The 17,427-nt window shown below is 35.8% G+C and overlaps 2 protein-coding genes across 3 annotated transcripts; both read left to right on the top strand.

Annotated features, from left to right (window-relative positions):
- Nucleotides 1–63: 63 nt before the first annotated feature.
- Nucleotides 64–3,602, top strand: LOC132170059 (cysteine-rich receptor-like protein kinase 25). 2 transcript variants are annotated; one of them, XM_059580972.2, is made up of 7 exons: nucleotides 64–943; nucleotides 1,342–1,479; nucleotides 1,572–1,690; nucleotides 1,911–2,121; nucleotides 2,466–2,703; nucleotides 2,827–2,977; nucleotides 3,079–3,602. In XM_059580972.2, exons 1-7 carry the CDS (start codon nucleotides 112–114, stop codon nucleotides 3,397–3,399), a joined length of 2,010 nt encoding a protein of 669 aa, XP_059436955.1. In that variant the 5' UTR covers nucleotides 64–111; the 3' UTR covers nucleotides 3,400–3,602. The 2 variants fall into 2 exon arrangements, with proteins under 2 accessions (XP_059436955.1, XP_088372225.1); XM_088516099.1 differs by lacking the exon at nucleotides 1,342–1,479.
- A 3,596-nt stretch (nucleotides 3,603–7,198) lies between these two features.
- Nucleotides 7,199–12,188, top strand: LOC132171932 (cysteine-rich receptor-like protein kinase 10). The gene is given in 9 exon segments (XM_088511352.1): nucleotides 7,199–7,460; nucleotides 7,463–7,981; nucleotides 8,146–8,182; nucleotides 9,861–10,006; nucleotides 10,288–10,409; nucleotides 10,623–10,833; nucleotides 11,102–11,339; nucleotides 11,621–11,774; nucleotides 11,856–12,188. Coding segments are annotated over 9 exon segments (2,013 nt in total). The 5' UTR covers nucleotides 7,199–7,207.
- Nucleotides 12,189–17,427: the final 5,239 nt, after the last annotated feature.

The raw sequence follows: 17,427 nt of genomic DNA, 5'->3' as shown, positions 1-17,427 counted from the left end.
ATTCCGTACCGTCCGAATTATGTCACATTAAATATTAATTTATAATTAAATTATTATTCCCACTCGAAATTAGCAAATTTCTATCCATCCGAATTATTTGATCATAAGAGAATGGCCATGCCTTCTTTCAATGTCTGCTTCGTCCCTCCGGTCCTTTTCTTGCTCTGCTTGCTTAGCTTCACCAGTGAAGCAGACCGGCAATTAGCCCATAAGTGTTTCAACCAAACCACTTCCATCGCCAACAGCACCTACCGGAATAACCTCAACCACCTCCTCTCTTCCCTTTCCTCCAATGCCACTCGCGAAAGTGGCTTCTACAACACCACCGCCGGCCAAGACCCCGATACCTCAATTTACGGCCTCTTCCTCTGCCGCGGTGACGTCACCGCCGATCACTGCCGAAACTGCGTGGCAACCGCAACCAAAGAGGTTGTTCAGCAGTACTGCCCCTCAGAAAGCGCGGCCGTGATATGGTACGATAATTGCATATTACGCTACTCATATGGGCCCTCATTCTTCTCCACCACCGACGAAGAACATAGATTTTATCTGGGGAACGGGCACAATGCAACAGACCCAGATCGCTTCCGGCAGCTGGTGGCAACCACAATGAATGAGCTGGTGGCTCGGGCCGCAAATGCTTCCTATGGCGCTAAAAAATTTGCAGCGAAAGAAGCCATTTTCAATGAATCGCAAACGATATACAGCCTTGTCCAATGCATCCCTGACCTTTCCCTATCTGGCTGCAATAGTTGTCTTCAGGGGCTCGTAGCAAAGCTGGCGGCGTGTTGTGGTGGACAGCTAGGTGGCACATATATGGATCCAAGTTGTATTCTCAGGTACGAAATGTACCCGTTTTACCAGATACAATCCACCCTCGAACTGGCTCCGACACCAGTGCTTCTTCCTCCTCCAGCTCCAGGTCAACGCACGAGACCAAAAGGTAAAGTGAAAACTTTGCTATGAGAAATGTTACATACCCTTATTAGTGAATTTTGTACGGATTAATTTGGAAGATAATTGGTTAAATAATTAAGTAAAAAATTTGACATGTCAATTTTATTAGTTAATGGTTTAATTGTCAACCGTATAGTCTTAACCATCGTACCAATTATGACTTGTTATGTCAATTTATATGGAAATTATAGTTAAGATTATAGGATTGGAGTGAATTATCCCCCAATTACGAAAAGGGAAAGGGAAAAGCAAAATTAGATCAACTTGGTTTGATGATTTCAATAAGGGAAAATTACATCAACTTGGTTGGTGCATGCAGTGTGACTTTCCTATGAAGCATGTGATTATATGTTATTAAGGGAAAAGCCATCGTTGTTTATGCAGGAAAAAGCCTAATCCCATTGCTAAGAATTGTAGCCATCGTTGCTTTAATTGCTGTCTCTCTGGTTCTATTTGCTATAAGCTACTACTTACTAAGGAGGAGAGTAAGAAAGAAGTTCAATACTCTAGTGGATGAAAATGGTAAAAAGTTTGTAATCCATAGTTTTTGATGTTTTAGTGTTATGTGCTTCCACACCCACCAAATTTTCCAATAATATATGTGTGCATAGCAGGCAATGAAATTACAAGTATAGAGTCCTTGCAATTTGATTTGGGTACAATCAAAGCTGCTACAAACCAGTTCTCAGATGATAACAAGGTGGGTAGAGGTGGATTTGGTGAGGTCTACAAGGTATGGAATTAGTACTCTTCTTATTCTTTGATTGTTATTATTCTTTTCTTTTTCTTTTTCTTTTGTGTGTGTGTGCAAGGACAGAGTATTCAATTCAACATAAAAAATTCATTTACTGCATGTGAAATCCGAAGAATTCAAGATTAAGAAAAGTTCTTATGTTGGGAATTCAATAATTTTATAAAATTGTACTAACCGCTTGGGTGAAAGTAATTCTTAGGGTACACTTCCCAATAGTCAAGAAATAGCTGTGAAGAGACTCTCAAGAAGCTCAGGACAAGGTGCTGAAGAATTTAAGAATGAGGTTGTCTTGATAGCAAAGCTTCAACACCGAAATCTTGTGAGACTCTTGGGATTTTGCTTAGAAGGAGAGGAAAAGATACTTGTCTACGAATTTGTCCCCAACAAAAGCCTTGATTGTTTTCTATTTGGTCTGTCCCTTTTAGTCATATCTCCAATTTCCTTGTTTGTTTGTGTGTTTTGTTAAGTCTACGAATTTGTCCCCAACAAAAGCCTTGACTGTTTTCTATTTGGTCTGTCCCTTTTAGTCATATCTCCAATTTCCTTGTTTGTTTGTGTTTTTTGTTAAGTCTTATCATAACTCCAAGGATCAAATTCATTAAAGAAGGGCTCATTTTTGCTTAACATATTGAGTCTTGTGGAGTTATGAAGTTGCAAGGGATAGAATATATGCATGTGCATTTGAAATGAACGCATTAGTTAAATATGAATCTTACTCTGGTTCGTATATTTGAATATTGAATTTTGTGTGCAGATCCAGAGAAGCAAAGACACTTGGATTGGTCAAGACGATACAATATTATTGGAGGAATTGCTCGAGGAATTCTTTATCTTCATGAAGATTCTCGGCTTAGAATTATACATCGTGATCTTAAAGCTGGCAACGTTCTATTAGACGAGAACATGAATCCAAAAATTTCTGATTTTGGCATGGCCAAAATTTTTGGAGTTGATCAAACTCGAGGAAACACCAATAGAATTGTTGGGACATAGTAAGTTAGTTACCAATATTTAGAAAATAAAAGTTGTTCTTGATCATTACAAGTATTACATATATTCTTAAGGTTTCATATTCTTTTTAGTAACATTATTGAGCCGATGATATTGTTTTGCAGTGGTTACATGTCTCCAGAATACGTAATACACGGACAATTTTCTGTGAAGTCTGATGTGTATAGTTTCGGTGTCTTACTACTAGAGATTTTAAGTGGCAAGAAAAATGATTCCTTTTGTACTTCCAACACTGTTGACAACCTCTTGAGCCATGTGAGTATAAAAGAAACATTGCAAGCTTTTGTTTCTTTTCTAATGCCTACATCATCACCAATGAGTGAGAGGCTATAAGAATATTTGAGCAATTGATGCAGGTTTGGAGACAATGGAGGCATGGAACATCCTTGGAGTTGCTGGACCCGAGTTTGAGAGGTTCTTATTCAAGAAATGAAGTTGATAGATGCATCCATATTGGGTTACTTTGTGTTCAGGAAAATCCAGCAGAAAGACCAACAATGGCGTCAATAGTTGTCATGCTAAGCAGTTACTCTGTTACTCTACCATCACCTCAGCGGCCAGGGTTTTTCCTTCATAGTAGAACAGAGTCAAATGCGCCAACAAATGAATTGGAGGCAGATCAATCTACAAGCAAGTCAGAGCCATTGTCTGAAGCATCAATTACATACCCTCGATAGATTGTATACTTGAACAATGTGTTGCCCAATTCAAGTATCTCTTATTGGATACTCATCAACCTACAATCCCATCAATTGCACCTCTTTTTCTTCAACACTCCCTTGCTCCTTTTTCTTAGGCTTGAATAAGTTATGTTCAGTTCATTATAGAATGAGTGAGGCTATACAAAAGATTGTTGCACGACTGCCTACTAACTTGATGATGTGGCAGTGAAAATTAGCCCTTAGATCAATACTTGTAAATAATAATAATAATAATAAAAGTTGATTTTCAAGTTGCGTTATGTGTTTCAACTCGATTCATCATTCTTCGCTTTAAACTCAACGTTTGTCCCTTACCATTGAATTTGAGGGGGCATGTTGAGACATTATCTAATCATAAAGATCCTACTCACTGAAGTAATGACAAGCTTCTCAATAAAGACAATGAAGAAACAATTCGTACGTTGTAGTTGTATAGTTGAAGATAATAATTTCACAATACATTAAAGAGGATACATTAGAAGATGTATAGTTAGATAAGAGGTAAATAGTTGTAACCGCTCATAAGATTCACGAGGAGAAATATGTACTTCTCAAAGCTAACAAGGAGTTTAGCATTTAAGAGATTGGCTTGAGTTGAGTTCCAACTTCTCATTGAAATTGTGACATATGTCTCCTAACATGTTACAAGGGATATGTGTCCTAATCCAAATGGGTGCAGGGAATGGGCTGGTTTAGTTATAGTTAAGTTGGTTAGTTAAGTGGATAAGATGAGTTGGTTAATTTTAGGTAATTCAGTTTTCCAAATTTCTCAACTAGTTGATATTTGATTCTTTTTTCTTTGAACAAATACAAATATTGTACCATAATAATATATTCATTCAGATTCCTCACATTCTCTTTCTACTCTCTCTATATATTCTCCTTCTTCCATAATTTTCTTATTCTCTGTTTTCATGTCTGCAATTGCAGCTATCAGAGCATTTTTTTTTCATGATCATGGAATCCACAAATCATGGCATCTTCTTCTTCTTCTTCTAATTCCTCTGCAATGTCAACTGATGATTTATCTCATCCTCTCTATCTCTATCTCCACCATGGAGATAGTCATGGATCTTTATTGGCGAAAATTATCACACATTCATGGCACTCTGCCTAAGCCATCAAGCTCTTCCGAGATAGCAAATCTGGAAAATTGGGGCGGCCTGGTGAAGCCCATCTGCGTGGGCCGACACTTTCGGGGCAGTGGGCACACATTTGAGGTGTGACGTATTATATATATATATTTGGACTGAAAAGTGTAAAAGTAGGCGTCTTTTCCAAAATTTTCAGGAATTTTTCGTAATTCCACAGTTCCACTGTCGAGGTATTTTCCCAACTTTGTCTGAAACGTTACGAATTTCCTCGTTGCTTGACTTTTCTCAGTGGGGTAAATATACTATCATATCTTCTGAATCACTTAGACGCCAAGTGAAGGAAAACATAATAAAAAGAGAGACAATTTTGTTTTAAGCTTTTTTTTTTTTTTTTTTTTCTTTTTTAATTTTTTTTTTTTATTGATTTAATATGATTGATAATAGAAAACAATCATACTTATAAGAAAACTACATAGATGAGAATAATATAAATATAAAAATAGTATGATTACCTTAAAGATAAGAGATCCAATCAAATTAAATTTGAATATAAAAATATATTCTACCATCCACTCAAACTTAAAGAAAAAAAAAAAAATTGTGATTTGTTTTTTTTAATTTTTTTCATGGAGACAGTATCGGTCGATGGCATAGGCAGAGAGGGTGACCTGGAAACTCCCTAGAGTTGGTGGGTAGCAACCGATGGCACTGACTGGTTAACGACAATATGCCAAAATGGTTCAAACATTATGGCAACAATAGTACAATAGCATTCACAACAATTGAAAATGTTGAGTAACATTTTTCAGGACAATTAAAATAGTATAAGAGCATTTACAACAGTTTTCTTATAACTTCTTCTTGTTTTTGTTGTTTCCCCTGAACATTAGGTAGAACTTTTAGCTTCACTATCTTTTTTTTTTATTTTTTACCCAAAATATTTTTGTCTTATTTCTTTTCTTTTCTCTTCTCTTTTTGCCTTTCATTAGAAAAACTGTGTTGAGATTTTGTGAAAAAAATATAAGGATTGATAGGAAACTTGCATTTTGTAAAGATTAAAAAAAAAAAAAAAAAACTGCTTCTAAGAAAGAAATCCTTGACGAAGTATAACTTTGTCCGTTTGTGCAAGACTCCAAACCCAAGTCGGACGCTAACAACAAAAAAACCAAGTTTGGAAAAACAATCAAGACTGCCGAGCACCACACGGTAAGACTTTATTGATTCAAGTCACCGCACATTGTACTTCTGATATTTGCCTCATTGTTCATTGTACTTCATTGTTCTCACTTCTTTTCTACCTATTGAATATATTCGTACTGGAGTTTGGCTTGGAATTTTGGATCGAATTCCAATTACAATTAATGGACTCGTTCAAATTGGAAAACTTGTCCCATGACATAACACAAGGCTCCAATGAGGCCACTCCCCCCAGTCCATACGAATGGACCATACTTTGGGGTCACAAATTTGAAGTGTACTTGACGCCATTTTTATTTTTATTTTTTTTGTTGAAAAATGTACTTCCACGTATTACCCTTTTGTGCTTCTACATTTACTTTCATTCGATAACTTTTTTATACCAAATATTTATAAGGAGGTGGAGAGAATACAAAATGGTATGAGAGATGAAATCAAATCATAATTGAATGTATTCAAATTTTATTTGATTTAATTATAATCAATTATAATATCAAATCATATCCTACAATATACTACAACACTAACTAATGATTGATAGTCCATACGTAGTAAATGCAAAAGGAAGACCTTGATCAAAACAGTTGGCATCAATTCTATTAAATGTGAAACCAAAGCCATTTTCAAGCTTCCAAGTAGTTGCACACATTAATTTCATCTATTTTTTCCATATGCTTTAGCAACCAAAACACACGATAAAGAAAAATGAGCATGACCGATCGAGTTTGGATCTCTTCACATTTTTTAAAAAATTGGAAAATCTTTGCCAACACGTTACAACGGTTTAACTGGTTTATTGTTTGTTGTATTAATGGTTGGAAACAAGTGAGTCGTTGATGTTAAATTTCGTAGGGTACGTACAGCCAGTTCTATACCGTCCAACTCAATCCCTTTTTCATGAGCATAGGATAAATAATGCATGGCTTGAATTCTGTCATATTAAATATTAATTTCTAATTGAATTATTACTCCTACCCATTCGAAAATATTACTAAATTTCCATCCATCCGAATTATTTTAATTTAAACATTATGCTAATATAGTAGAACTCATGTAGATGCAGCCATTTAATTGATTAGCTATAATATAATACTTAATTTAATTTGTCATACTTTATAAATCTAAGAGACAGATTGTTCAAATTAGAACTCCATGTATTAAATTGATAGTAATTTAGGAATCTAACTTCACTTATTACTCCCTGAGATTCAGACACTTTTGTATTTGTACCTTTAAATTCTAAAAGGTGTCAATGTTAGGTTTTCATGTTTTAGAAGTTTACAATGTCATGACTTATGTACGTGCTAAAGGTTTACCGTAAAATGTTCCTAGTACTCGTGTAAAACTAATAAAAATACAAATAATAAAAGCTGCTTTTGTTGGTCATAGTCAAAAGGCCCCAATTGCATCATATATCTATATATCTCATTGATGAAACAAACAAACATGAAATATATTGGAAGAGATTAGAGAGGGTGATTAACTGCCCAAATATGCCTTCTTTCAAATTTCTTATGTTCCTTTCGTCTCTCTTGGTGATTTCGTTGCTTAGCCTTAGCAGTGGCAATGAAGCAGCACCCACTTACAACACTCACCGTTGCTCAGCGACAAACTTCACCGCCGGCAGCTTCTACCAATCCTATCTCAACCTCGTCCTCTCTTCTCTTATCACTAACGCCACCCTCGACACTGGGTTCTCCAACGCCTCCGCCGGAGTGGTCTCCGGCCTCTTTTTGTGCCGTGGCGACGTCAAGACTGCGTTGCTTTCGGAGCCAATGAGATATTACAACACTGCATCTTACGGATAGGGGCTATAATATGGTACGAAGAGTGCATGGTACGTTACTCCAACGATCCGATCTTCGCCAAACTTAACGAAGGGTCCGGCATATACCAGGGGGGCTCGCTGACTATGCCAGAGGCAGAGAGAGTCCGGTTCAACGAGTTGTTGGGCAGGACAATGGATTCGTTGGCGACCCTTGCGTCCAATTCTTCGACGGTAAAGAAGTTTGCGACGGAGGAAGAGGAATTCAACAGTTCACTGATGGGGTCACTGACGCTGTACAGCCTCGTGCAGTGCACGCCAGACCTGACTGTTTCCGATTGCAATAAATGTCTCCGAGGCGCCAGAATGCAACTTCCTACTTGCTGTGATGGAAAACAAGGCGGATGGGTTCTGCAACCAAGTTGTATTCTTAGATATGGATTGAACAAATTTTACAACCCCAAAGCTGCTTCGGAGCCTCCATTTCCTCCTCTTGTTCCAGGTATGAAATTAAAGAGATTGTGATAAACTCATCAATATTTAGCTGTCCAAATCATATACAACTTATACGTCCAAACAGAATTAATAGGTCTCATATGAGGAAAAAAAAAAAAAAAAAAAAAAACCTGCTCTCTCGAAGAGTTGGGTCACCTACCTCCTTGTGAGGTCCTCCAGCACCGTCGGAAGTAGTCGATCATTCCAAGTCCAAACTTTTTTGTAAAAAAATTATTGTGGATAAATTTGTAATTTTATAATTATCATATTGAAAAATGGCTGAAATTTATAGGATGGAATTATTTGTTGTACAATATACCACTTTATTACTATTGAAAGCTAATAGAATTATTTATCACAATTACAAATTACATAGAGTTTAATTAGTAATTTTTAAAGTTAGGCACAATCACTTAGCAGACGTGAAAATGATACCAAGTGGGTCCCATTTTCTTCCTCATATTTAAAAATAAAAAAATAAAAAAAATTATCAAAAGTCCACTAAGCAAGATGTGAAAGTCCTGACAAAGGAAAACACCCATCTACCTTGAAAACTTCCAATCTATACCAAAATCGATCGGAGAGTATTCAGTTTATGGTTAGGATTTTAAAGTTACAAATGAAGCACATGTCCCACTAATAAAAAAATAATAAAATATTATTTACGATTTAAAGAAATATATAAAAAACCAAATTAATAAAAAAAAAAAGGGGTAGCTTGGCCATAGGGGGCGGCTCAATGGCCAGCCAGGGGTGGCCGAACCACCCCATAGGCCATGGGGTGGTTCGGCCACCCCCATCTTGCAAAAGTGGGGTGGCGTCATGGCTGGCCCTTGGGGAATGAATAATAATAATAATAATAATAATAAGTTGGCCCTTGAGGGTGGTCAAACCTAGACCGCGCGGTCTAGGGTAGCCGAAGCCACTCTCAGGTCTAACGAGGGTGGCCGAGTCACCTTCAAGGCTTTTCGGGTGGTTCGGTCACCCCCTTTTGCATGTTTAGGGTGACCAAACTACCCCCATAAGCCATAGGGGTGATTTGGCCACCCTTTGCTAGCCAAGCCACCCTTACCTAAAATGAGGGTGGTCGGCCACCCCCTATGGACAAGATGGGGTGGCCAACCACCCCCTTTTTTTTATTAATTTTTTTTAAAAAAAATTGTAAATAATATTTTTTTTTTTATTAATGGGACACGTGAGAAGAAACCTATCCATGAACTAGATACTCCAATCCAAATGGACTAGAGAGGACCCGGTTTCCATTTAACAAGCTCTCTTATCTATTTTATATTTAACTATTGTCATAAATACATTCCAAGAGCCAAAAAGCTAAAGTTATTACCCTCCTCTTTCTTGATTGGTTTAAAACTAATAAAATAATATATAATATTTAATTAAAATAGAAGAGTATATAGAAAGTTTGATGCTTGATTTAAAATCGGTTCTCTAAATTTGATAAAGTAAATTTTTTTTCTTAAATTTAACTTTTAATTGAGAAGTCAATAACTAGTAAAGAGCAAAAGATGCAGCAAACGTCTACTTATTTTAACGATTTTGCTCATTCAATTTTGATATAATTAGTATTTGACAAAACAATGAAGAAAACATTGCTGGACTCTAAGATGTGTGGTTGGTCTTTTTATTATGGCTACTTTTAGCTCAACTTAAGAAGATAGGCTACTACTCTGGTCAGTAAGTTTAAGATTTTGTCACCACTAATTAATCAATATCTCCTACTAGTCTATTGTTATTAGTACACCTCTTTTTTTCCCAAGAATTTAGAAGAACACTTTTAATTATAAACAATAATACCTCACAGCTTATTAATGAAAAGGGAATAATATTGTTTATGCAGGAAAGAGGGGTGACGATCCTGCACCACGAAGCAAGGAAGAGAAGCGTAAGAGTCAAATCTCATTGCGGGCAATTATTGCCATTATTGCATCGATTGCTGTTTGTGCGATGCTATTCGTTATGGGCTACTGCTTGCTTAGTTGGAGAGCAAGAAAGAAGTACAATGCCATACAGAAAGGTGATGTTAAATAATAAATGATATCATTTTTATGGGATATGGATGAGGTGTAATTACTAATTACTGTGCAGCTCGTGTGAGAGGACTGGTAATTAAGCCTGCCTAGTAGCTAGCTAAATGTCCGAATTGCCTAGTTAGCATGCATGAAGCCCATCTGCCCTCTCACATTAACTGCTTGCACAGATGGCTAATTGCACCCTATTCCCGTGCCATTTTATGCATTCCTATATTTTCTAATAGCACACTTGTGGTTACTTACATTTTACTATTTTGTTGTGCAGCTGCTAATGATATTACTATTGTAGAGTCCCTGCAATTTGATCTTGCTACAATTGAAGCCGCCACCAACAATTTCTCTGATGGTAACAAGCTAGGTGAAGGTGGATTTGGTGTAGTTTACAAGGTAAATTATTAGTTCTATTTTTTTTTCTTATTTATGGGCTATTAGTTTTCATTATATATATACTAGGGCTTTTACTCACTTAAGTATAGTGTATCTTCTTTTCTATGTTTTTTTTGTTAAAAAAAAAAAAAGTACTATAGAATATCTATTTGTTGAGATTATAGGAATTGTAAGTTGTTAATTGTTTTAACAATTTTTTAAAGTACATTCTAGGGGATACTTTCTAATGGACAAGAAATAGCTGTAAAGAGGTTATCCAAAAGTTCTGGACAAGGAACAGAAGAATTCAAAAATGAGGTTGCAGTGGTTGCCAAACTTCAACACAGGAATCTTGTAAGGCTATTGGGATTTTGCTTGGAAAGAGAAGAAAAGATACTTGTCTACGAATTTGTGCAGAACAAAAGTCTCGACTATTTTCTATATGGTTTGTCTCTTATAGGCCTGCATATGTCTAATTTTCTTGTATGTCATATGAACTTTGATCTAAGATTTCATTCAAGAAAGGCTCAATTAACAATTGATTAACTACTAACAAATTCATTGAGTTTTGTAGAACTTAAAAGAGTTGAAGAGATTAGATTGTATTTTACGTATGAATATTTATTTTTTTATGATTAATTGAATTAATTTGATATATAATTGACTTTATTTCATCATTCTAACATGAATATTGAATTTTGGTGAATATATAGACCTTGAAAGACAAAGACAACTGGATTGGCCAACACGTTACAAAATTATTAGAGGGGTTGCTCGAGGGATTATTTATCTTCACGAAGATTCTCGGCTTAGAATTATACATCGTGATCTTAAAGCCAGTAATGTTCTATTAGATGAGGATATGAATCCAAAAGTTTCAGACTTTGGTATGGCAAAGATTTTTGGAACTGATCAAACTCGAGGAAACACTCGTAGGATTGCCGGCACATTGTAAGTCTTGAATGGTTTGCCCATTTCTATAACCAAAAAGAAAAAAAAAAAATCATCTAAAATCAAGATTTGTGAATTCATTTTATAATCCTAATTAACGAATTAACTATTATCAAGGGAGAAAAAAAAATAGTAAACAAAGGTATTCAAATATACTGTAGAAGTTCACTTACAAGTTGGAGATACATATTATGTGCATTGCATTGTTTATGTTACACAAGTGAGCATGCATGTCTTGTAGCGGACATTTCTGTATCAATGATACTGATACTGGTTTGCAGTGGTTACATGTCTCCAGAATATGCTATGTATGGACAGTTCTCAGTAAAGTCAGATGTATATAGTTTTGGTGTCTTAATTCTTGAGCTTACAAGTGGAAAGAAGATCAGTTCTTTCAATCAATCAAATGGTACTACAAGACACCTTTTGAGCTTTGTAAGTAGTATGAACCAAATATTCTAATTTTGTTTTCCTATGTTGATACAAACATCATCACATTTGTATCAATTGATGCAGGCTTGGAAACTTTGGAAGGATGGAACGCCTTTGGATTTGTTGGATCCAACATTGGAGAACTCTTACTCGAGAGATGAAGTCATCAAATGTCTCAATATTGGCTTGTTATGTGTACAAGATGATCCAGTTGATAGGCCAACAATAGAATCCATAGTTCTCATGTTAAACAATGACTCAATTCCTCTGCCGTCACCTCAAGAACCAGCATATTTCTTTAGCAGTGTAGGAGAGCAAAACATGCAATTAAGAGAGCTAGAGTCAGATCAATCTAGAAGCAAATCACTGCCCTGCTCTGTCGATGAAGCATCTATTACTGATGTATACCCTCGTTAGTTTGAGTAGGAAATGCTTCACTAGAATTGGTGAGTTGCATATTCTTTTGAACGCTAATATGTCTGTAATCGAATGATACAAAATTATCATAAGATCAAAAGTAGCATAGCCTAAATTATTCATCATGTCACAGTGGCTGATGCCTCAAAGTTCAAACCAGTTGTAACATTGAACAATGAATTGTTTATGGCCCAAGTCTCTTAATAGTCTGAAATTATTGGCTCGTATAAGATTATGTTCATGTTATCACCTCAAAATTTTTAATATTTCTCTTAATTTTGTTAGAGCATTTACATTGAACTCTTTACATGTGGCTTTTTTTCTAAAATTTTAATAAAACTCACAAAAAAAAAAATGTTATTTAACAAACTCTCTACTCAATGTTAAATTTAACATTTGTCATAATTTCTCATCAAATGTAAAGAGGCAAAAAGTTAAAGTTATTTAATTTTTTTAATTATTTTTCTTTTTCTCTCTCCAAAAGTGAAAGGCAAAATGTAAAGAGACAAATATATATATATATATATATATATATATATATATATATATATATATATAAAATAGGCAAATTTTGTAACTTGTCAGTTAGTTTCACAAAAAAAAATTAATATTTAGTTAGAATAGAAAAATATTTAGAGAGTTTGATATTTGGTTTAAAAGGCGATTAGCTAAATCAACAAAAGTAGACTTCAATGTGAATACTCTTATGGAATGTGACAATTTTTTTCTTTCTTTGTGTTGGCTGGCAGACTATTACCATAATCACTACTATACTCCATCTATTTGTTCTTCCTTTTCTTTATTTATCTTGAAATGTTATTATTATAATAATATTTTTCTTTCCAAAATGCGAGTAATTATTGAGTAATGATATACTTATAACTCTTTAATAACTATTTTACAATTAATATGATTAGAGTTACGCCAGCTACTAAAAAAACAAAATTTTGACATTGTCTAAGCACATACTAACTGATAAATAATTTTCAAAATTATTATTATGTATATATATATATTTATTTTGTATTTTGAGACTTCTAAAATGGAAGGTATTAAAGTGCATTAAATGAAAGAATCCTATGTAGAAAAAAGATAAAGTAAACTTAGCATTTATAAGGCCAAAGTGCCCAACACACATAAAGCCATTGCTTTAAAGCAAAGCTAGGGTGTTGTATCATGTATGCACTTGTATGTGTCTTTTAAAACTGGACTGCAATCTTTTTATTAATTAGTGTTAGAATATCAGTTATATGTGTCTATTCACTAACAGTCAAATAATTTCGAAATTAGTTGTAATAAATTGCTAATTAATACAACTATCATAAACTAATCTAACACTAATAAACTGCTATTTTAACAGTTACTAAATTTGCCCATAAAATTAGCCCACTGCCATGCACATACGTCCAGTGTTTCGCACCGTACTAATACTAATTTTTAAAAGAAAAAAAAAAAAAAAAAAAACCAAAACGACGTCGTTTCATATATATATATATATATATATAGTTAGCAATTTTTCCAAATCCTAAAACTGTTAACTGCACCGACCTAGGTAGTTAGCGATTTTTTTTAACTGCCCTTTAAAGCGATTAGGCGGTTAGCAGTTAGGGCAATTAGCGGGCGGCTTTAGCCTTATTCTTTAATACCTTTCATTTAAAATATTCACAAACCATAAAATAAATATGAGAGCCCCTACTAACATGATGGGTTGTGTTGTAAAAGTAAGGTTTTACAGCTACCAATAAAAAGTTGACACATCATTTAAAAACACAAAATCCAATAACCATGGAAGCACTAGATCTTATGAAAAAAAAAATCAACAAAAAGGCTCCACCACTTCCCCAAAGCCGTTGCCGAATTCCGCTGGAAGCCATTGCCGATTGGAGGTTTGGGAGGAGAAAACCACCACACCGCCCAAGGTCCAACCTACCATTAAACAACCAACCCAACCCAGGCTATAGTAATTGGGGTTTGGGGCAGCTAATGGTGATGGCCGGTGGATGAGACGAAGAAGCTAGCTAGTGCCGATGTGCCATGGCGACACGATTGAGAAGCCGACTGTTGCTGTGGATGACGGTGGTGGACAGAGACGGAACGCCATGGCCAAATCTAGTGGTGATGGGGGTTCGAGGCATAGGCTGATCTGGTGTTTTCATTCTTGTTGTGTTTGGTGTATTTAGCTGATGTGTGACATTTTTATTAAATGTTGTAAAAGATGAGTTTTGTACCACATTTTGACTAAAGTTATTCCTTCAAATAAATATATATACATATTAATTTTGAAAATTATTACATTTTTCATTTTTATTTTAAATATAAAAAATAAAAATACTAACAAACAACTCAATTTCGTGTGGATAGCAATTTGGGTTGCATGCACTTCTATAAATATTTAACAAACATTAAGGCAATCCAATGAGGGATGATCAATGGTAATGGATGGGGGGATCCTTCGAGTAGTTTTTCCTTGAAGAGCCCTAGGAGAACATTTTGGATCAGGAACAGGATCATTTTTAGTCCACAATGAACTGGACAGTTAATGGCCAACATCTCTTTAGAGATATCTTGGAGTCATAAATGGGACATTTGTCCCATTATTAAAAAAAGAAAATAAAACATTATATATATTTTAAAAATAATTAAAAACAAAATAATAAAAAATTAAGGAGTGGCTAACAGTCTGAGGTGGCCGAACCACTCCCATTTTTTTTTATTTGGAGCATTGGGGGTGGCAAGGGCTGCAACCCCCAAGGGCCATGAGGGTGAGGTTGCCAACCACTCTTTAATTTTTTATTATTTTATTTTTAATTTTTATTATTTAATTATTTAATTATTTTTAAAATATATATAATATTTTATTAATATTTTTATTAATGAGACGAATTTCTCATTTATATGACCGAACTACACGTTCATGAAGTCATAAAGAAATGAATACTTAGACCCGAACTACACGTTCGTGAAGTCATAAAGAAATGAATACTTAGACCCGAACTACACGTTCGTGAAGTCATAAAGAAATGAATACTTAGACCCGAACTACACGTTCATGAAGTCATAAAGAAATGAATACTTAGACCCGAACTACACGTTCGTGAAGTCATAAAGAAATGAATACTTAGACCAAACTACACGTTCATGAAGTCATTCAACGTGTTGGTCAACCTTTGTGGGTGACGGTCGGAAGGAATAATGAAGACTTGATTATCTTTTCTTCTCCTGTACCTTTTCTAAGTCCACACGTTTCCCCGTCCCCAAAGGCAATCTCACTTTTTCATTTTTACAACGGTCTCTTATTTTTTACTTCACATCAATCATTTTTTATTATTATTTAAATAAAAAATTATTATAAAATAAAATTTTTTTATTTTTTTATACAAAATATTCCTACTTTTTCATCTTTTCAAAAAATACATTCTTACTTTTTTTTTTTTCTTCATATTAATGAATTTTTATCACCGTATTAAACCGAAACAAAATCAATTACCAATCGAACCCCACGACCGGCGTAATAATGAAGTGGCTTGACTTCCTTTCATTGACCCGCGTAAAAATATTTGCCCAGTAAAAACGCGAGTCCAGATTCCATGGATCTGGTCATTGGCAAACATTTTCTAAGCAAAAATAAGCAAATTAGATAAGTTTATAAAATAAACCTCTTCCAAGATAATTGATGACAAAAACAAATACGGGCATTCCTTCTTACAACGTCTCCATGATCCTAGTAATTCTTTCCTTGCTGAGCTTCCATAGCCTCACCAGTGCACAAGTCCCAAATTACCGCTACCATTTCTGCTCAAATGAATCCACTTTCACCCCCAACAGCACCTACCAGCTTAACCTCAACCACCTGCTTTCTTTCCTTTCCTCCAATGCCACGCTTGATAGTGGTTTCTACAACGCCACTGCCGGCCAAAGCCCCGCCACCACAATTTACGGCCTCTTCCTCTGCCGTGGTGACCTTACCACGAATGCCTGTAGAGACTGTGTGGCAACTGCAACCACAGAGATTGCTCAGCAGTACTGCCACGTAGGAAAAGTGGCCATCATATGGTACGATGAATGCATGCTGCGCTACTCAAACCGGTCGATTTTTTCCACCATGGAGGAAAAGCCCAGCAAATTTCTGTGGAATGTGAGGGATATAACAGAGCAAGACCGCTTCCGTAAGCTAGTGAACGCCACGTTGAATGACTTGGTGCCTCAGGCTGCAAATGCTCTACCCGGTGCTAAAAAGTTTGCTGCTAACAAAGTCAATTTTACGGAATTCCAAACGCTATACAGCCTTGTCCAGTGCACCCCTGACATATCCAGCTCTGATTGCAATATGTGTCTTCGGGGAGCCATGACAAAGCTACCGATGTGTTGTGAAGGAAAGCAAGGGGGTAGAGTTCTGTATCCCAGTTGTAATCTTAGGTACGAAACATACCCGTTTTACCAGATACAATCCGTCCCCACACCGTCACCGTCACCGACACAGACACAGACACAAACACCAACGCTTCTTCCTCCTCCAGCTCCAGGTCAGGTCACAAGACCAAAAGGTAAAGTCATAACTTAATGGCCACTTTCATACAGTGATAGTAGCAAATACAATGGCATGCTCCGTAGGATATATCAGGACAGGATAGCTGATGAAAATCAAAGTGCAAACTTTCTTTGCTTTTTCTCTTTAGTAGATACAAAATGATGAAATAGATGTTATTCTCCTTATGCTCACGGTTTATGATTTTGAGACAATAGAGGATAATAGATACAATAAACCATGATAAAGAACTAGCCTTAAAATCCTTTGCCATGTGATGTAGACCGAAGTGTATGGGACTTCATGAAGAAGACGGGAATGGATAAGTGTGTGAAGACGCCCCAGAAGATGGTGACACGATCCCAGACTCGCGCAGCAAAAGAAGTAGTCCCTGGAAGTGCGATCGATCGCACCCTGATTGCGATCGATCGCAGTTCCCCTGTGTTGGAGAATGGAGTTCCTGGAACTGCGACCGATGGCCCCTGTTTCAGCGATCGATCGCATGATTGAGTGCACCTAGCCTCTGGAAGTGCGATCGATCGCAAGTTTACCTGTGATCGAGCGCACTCGGGGCACCTATGTTACTTTTCCGCATTTATTTCGCTGTAAAACGACTTTCTTTCCTTATTTTGTTGGGATTAGGGTTTTGAAAGTCCCTATTCCGTATTTTAGTAGTATTAGGAGTATTGGAGGCTATAAATACATGCTTATAGC

The sequence above is a fragment of the Corylus avellana genome, chromosome 1 (genome assembly GCF_965113065.1).
Source record: "Corylus avellana chromosome 1, dhCorAvel1.hap1.2, whole genome shotgun sequence".
Taxonomy (NCBI): Eukaryota; Viridiplantae; Streptophyta; class Magnoliopsida; order Fagales; family Betulaceae; genus Corylus; species Corylus avellana.
The sequence above is the reverse complement of the archived record's forward strand: the minus strand, read 5'-3'. Positions and strand labels throughout refer to the sequence as shown.

Excerpts from the sequence above, each read along its gene's own strand:
- LOC132170059 (XM_059580972.2), top strand. The coding sequence starts at position 112 with ATGGCCATGCCTTCTTTCAATGTCTGCTTCGTCCCTCCGGTCCTTTTC. Across the intron at positions 1,480-1,571 it reads TACTCTAGTGGATGAAAATG|GCAATGAAATTACAAGTATA; the intron begins GTAAAAAGTTTG and ends TGTGCATAGCAG. Across the intron at positions 2,978-3,078 it reads TTGACAACCTCTTGAGCCAT|GTTTGGAGACAATGGAGGCA; the intron begins GTGAGTATAAAA and ends CAATTGATGCAG.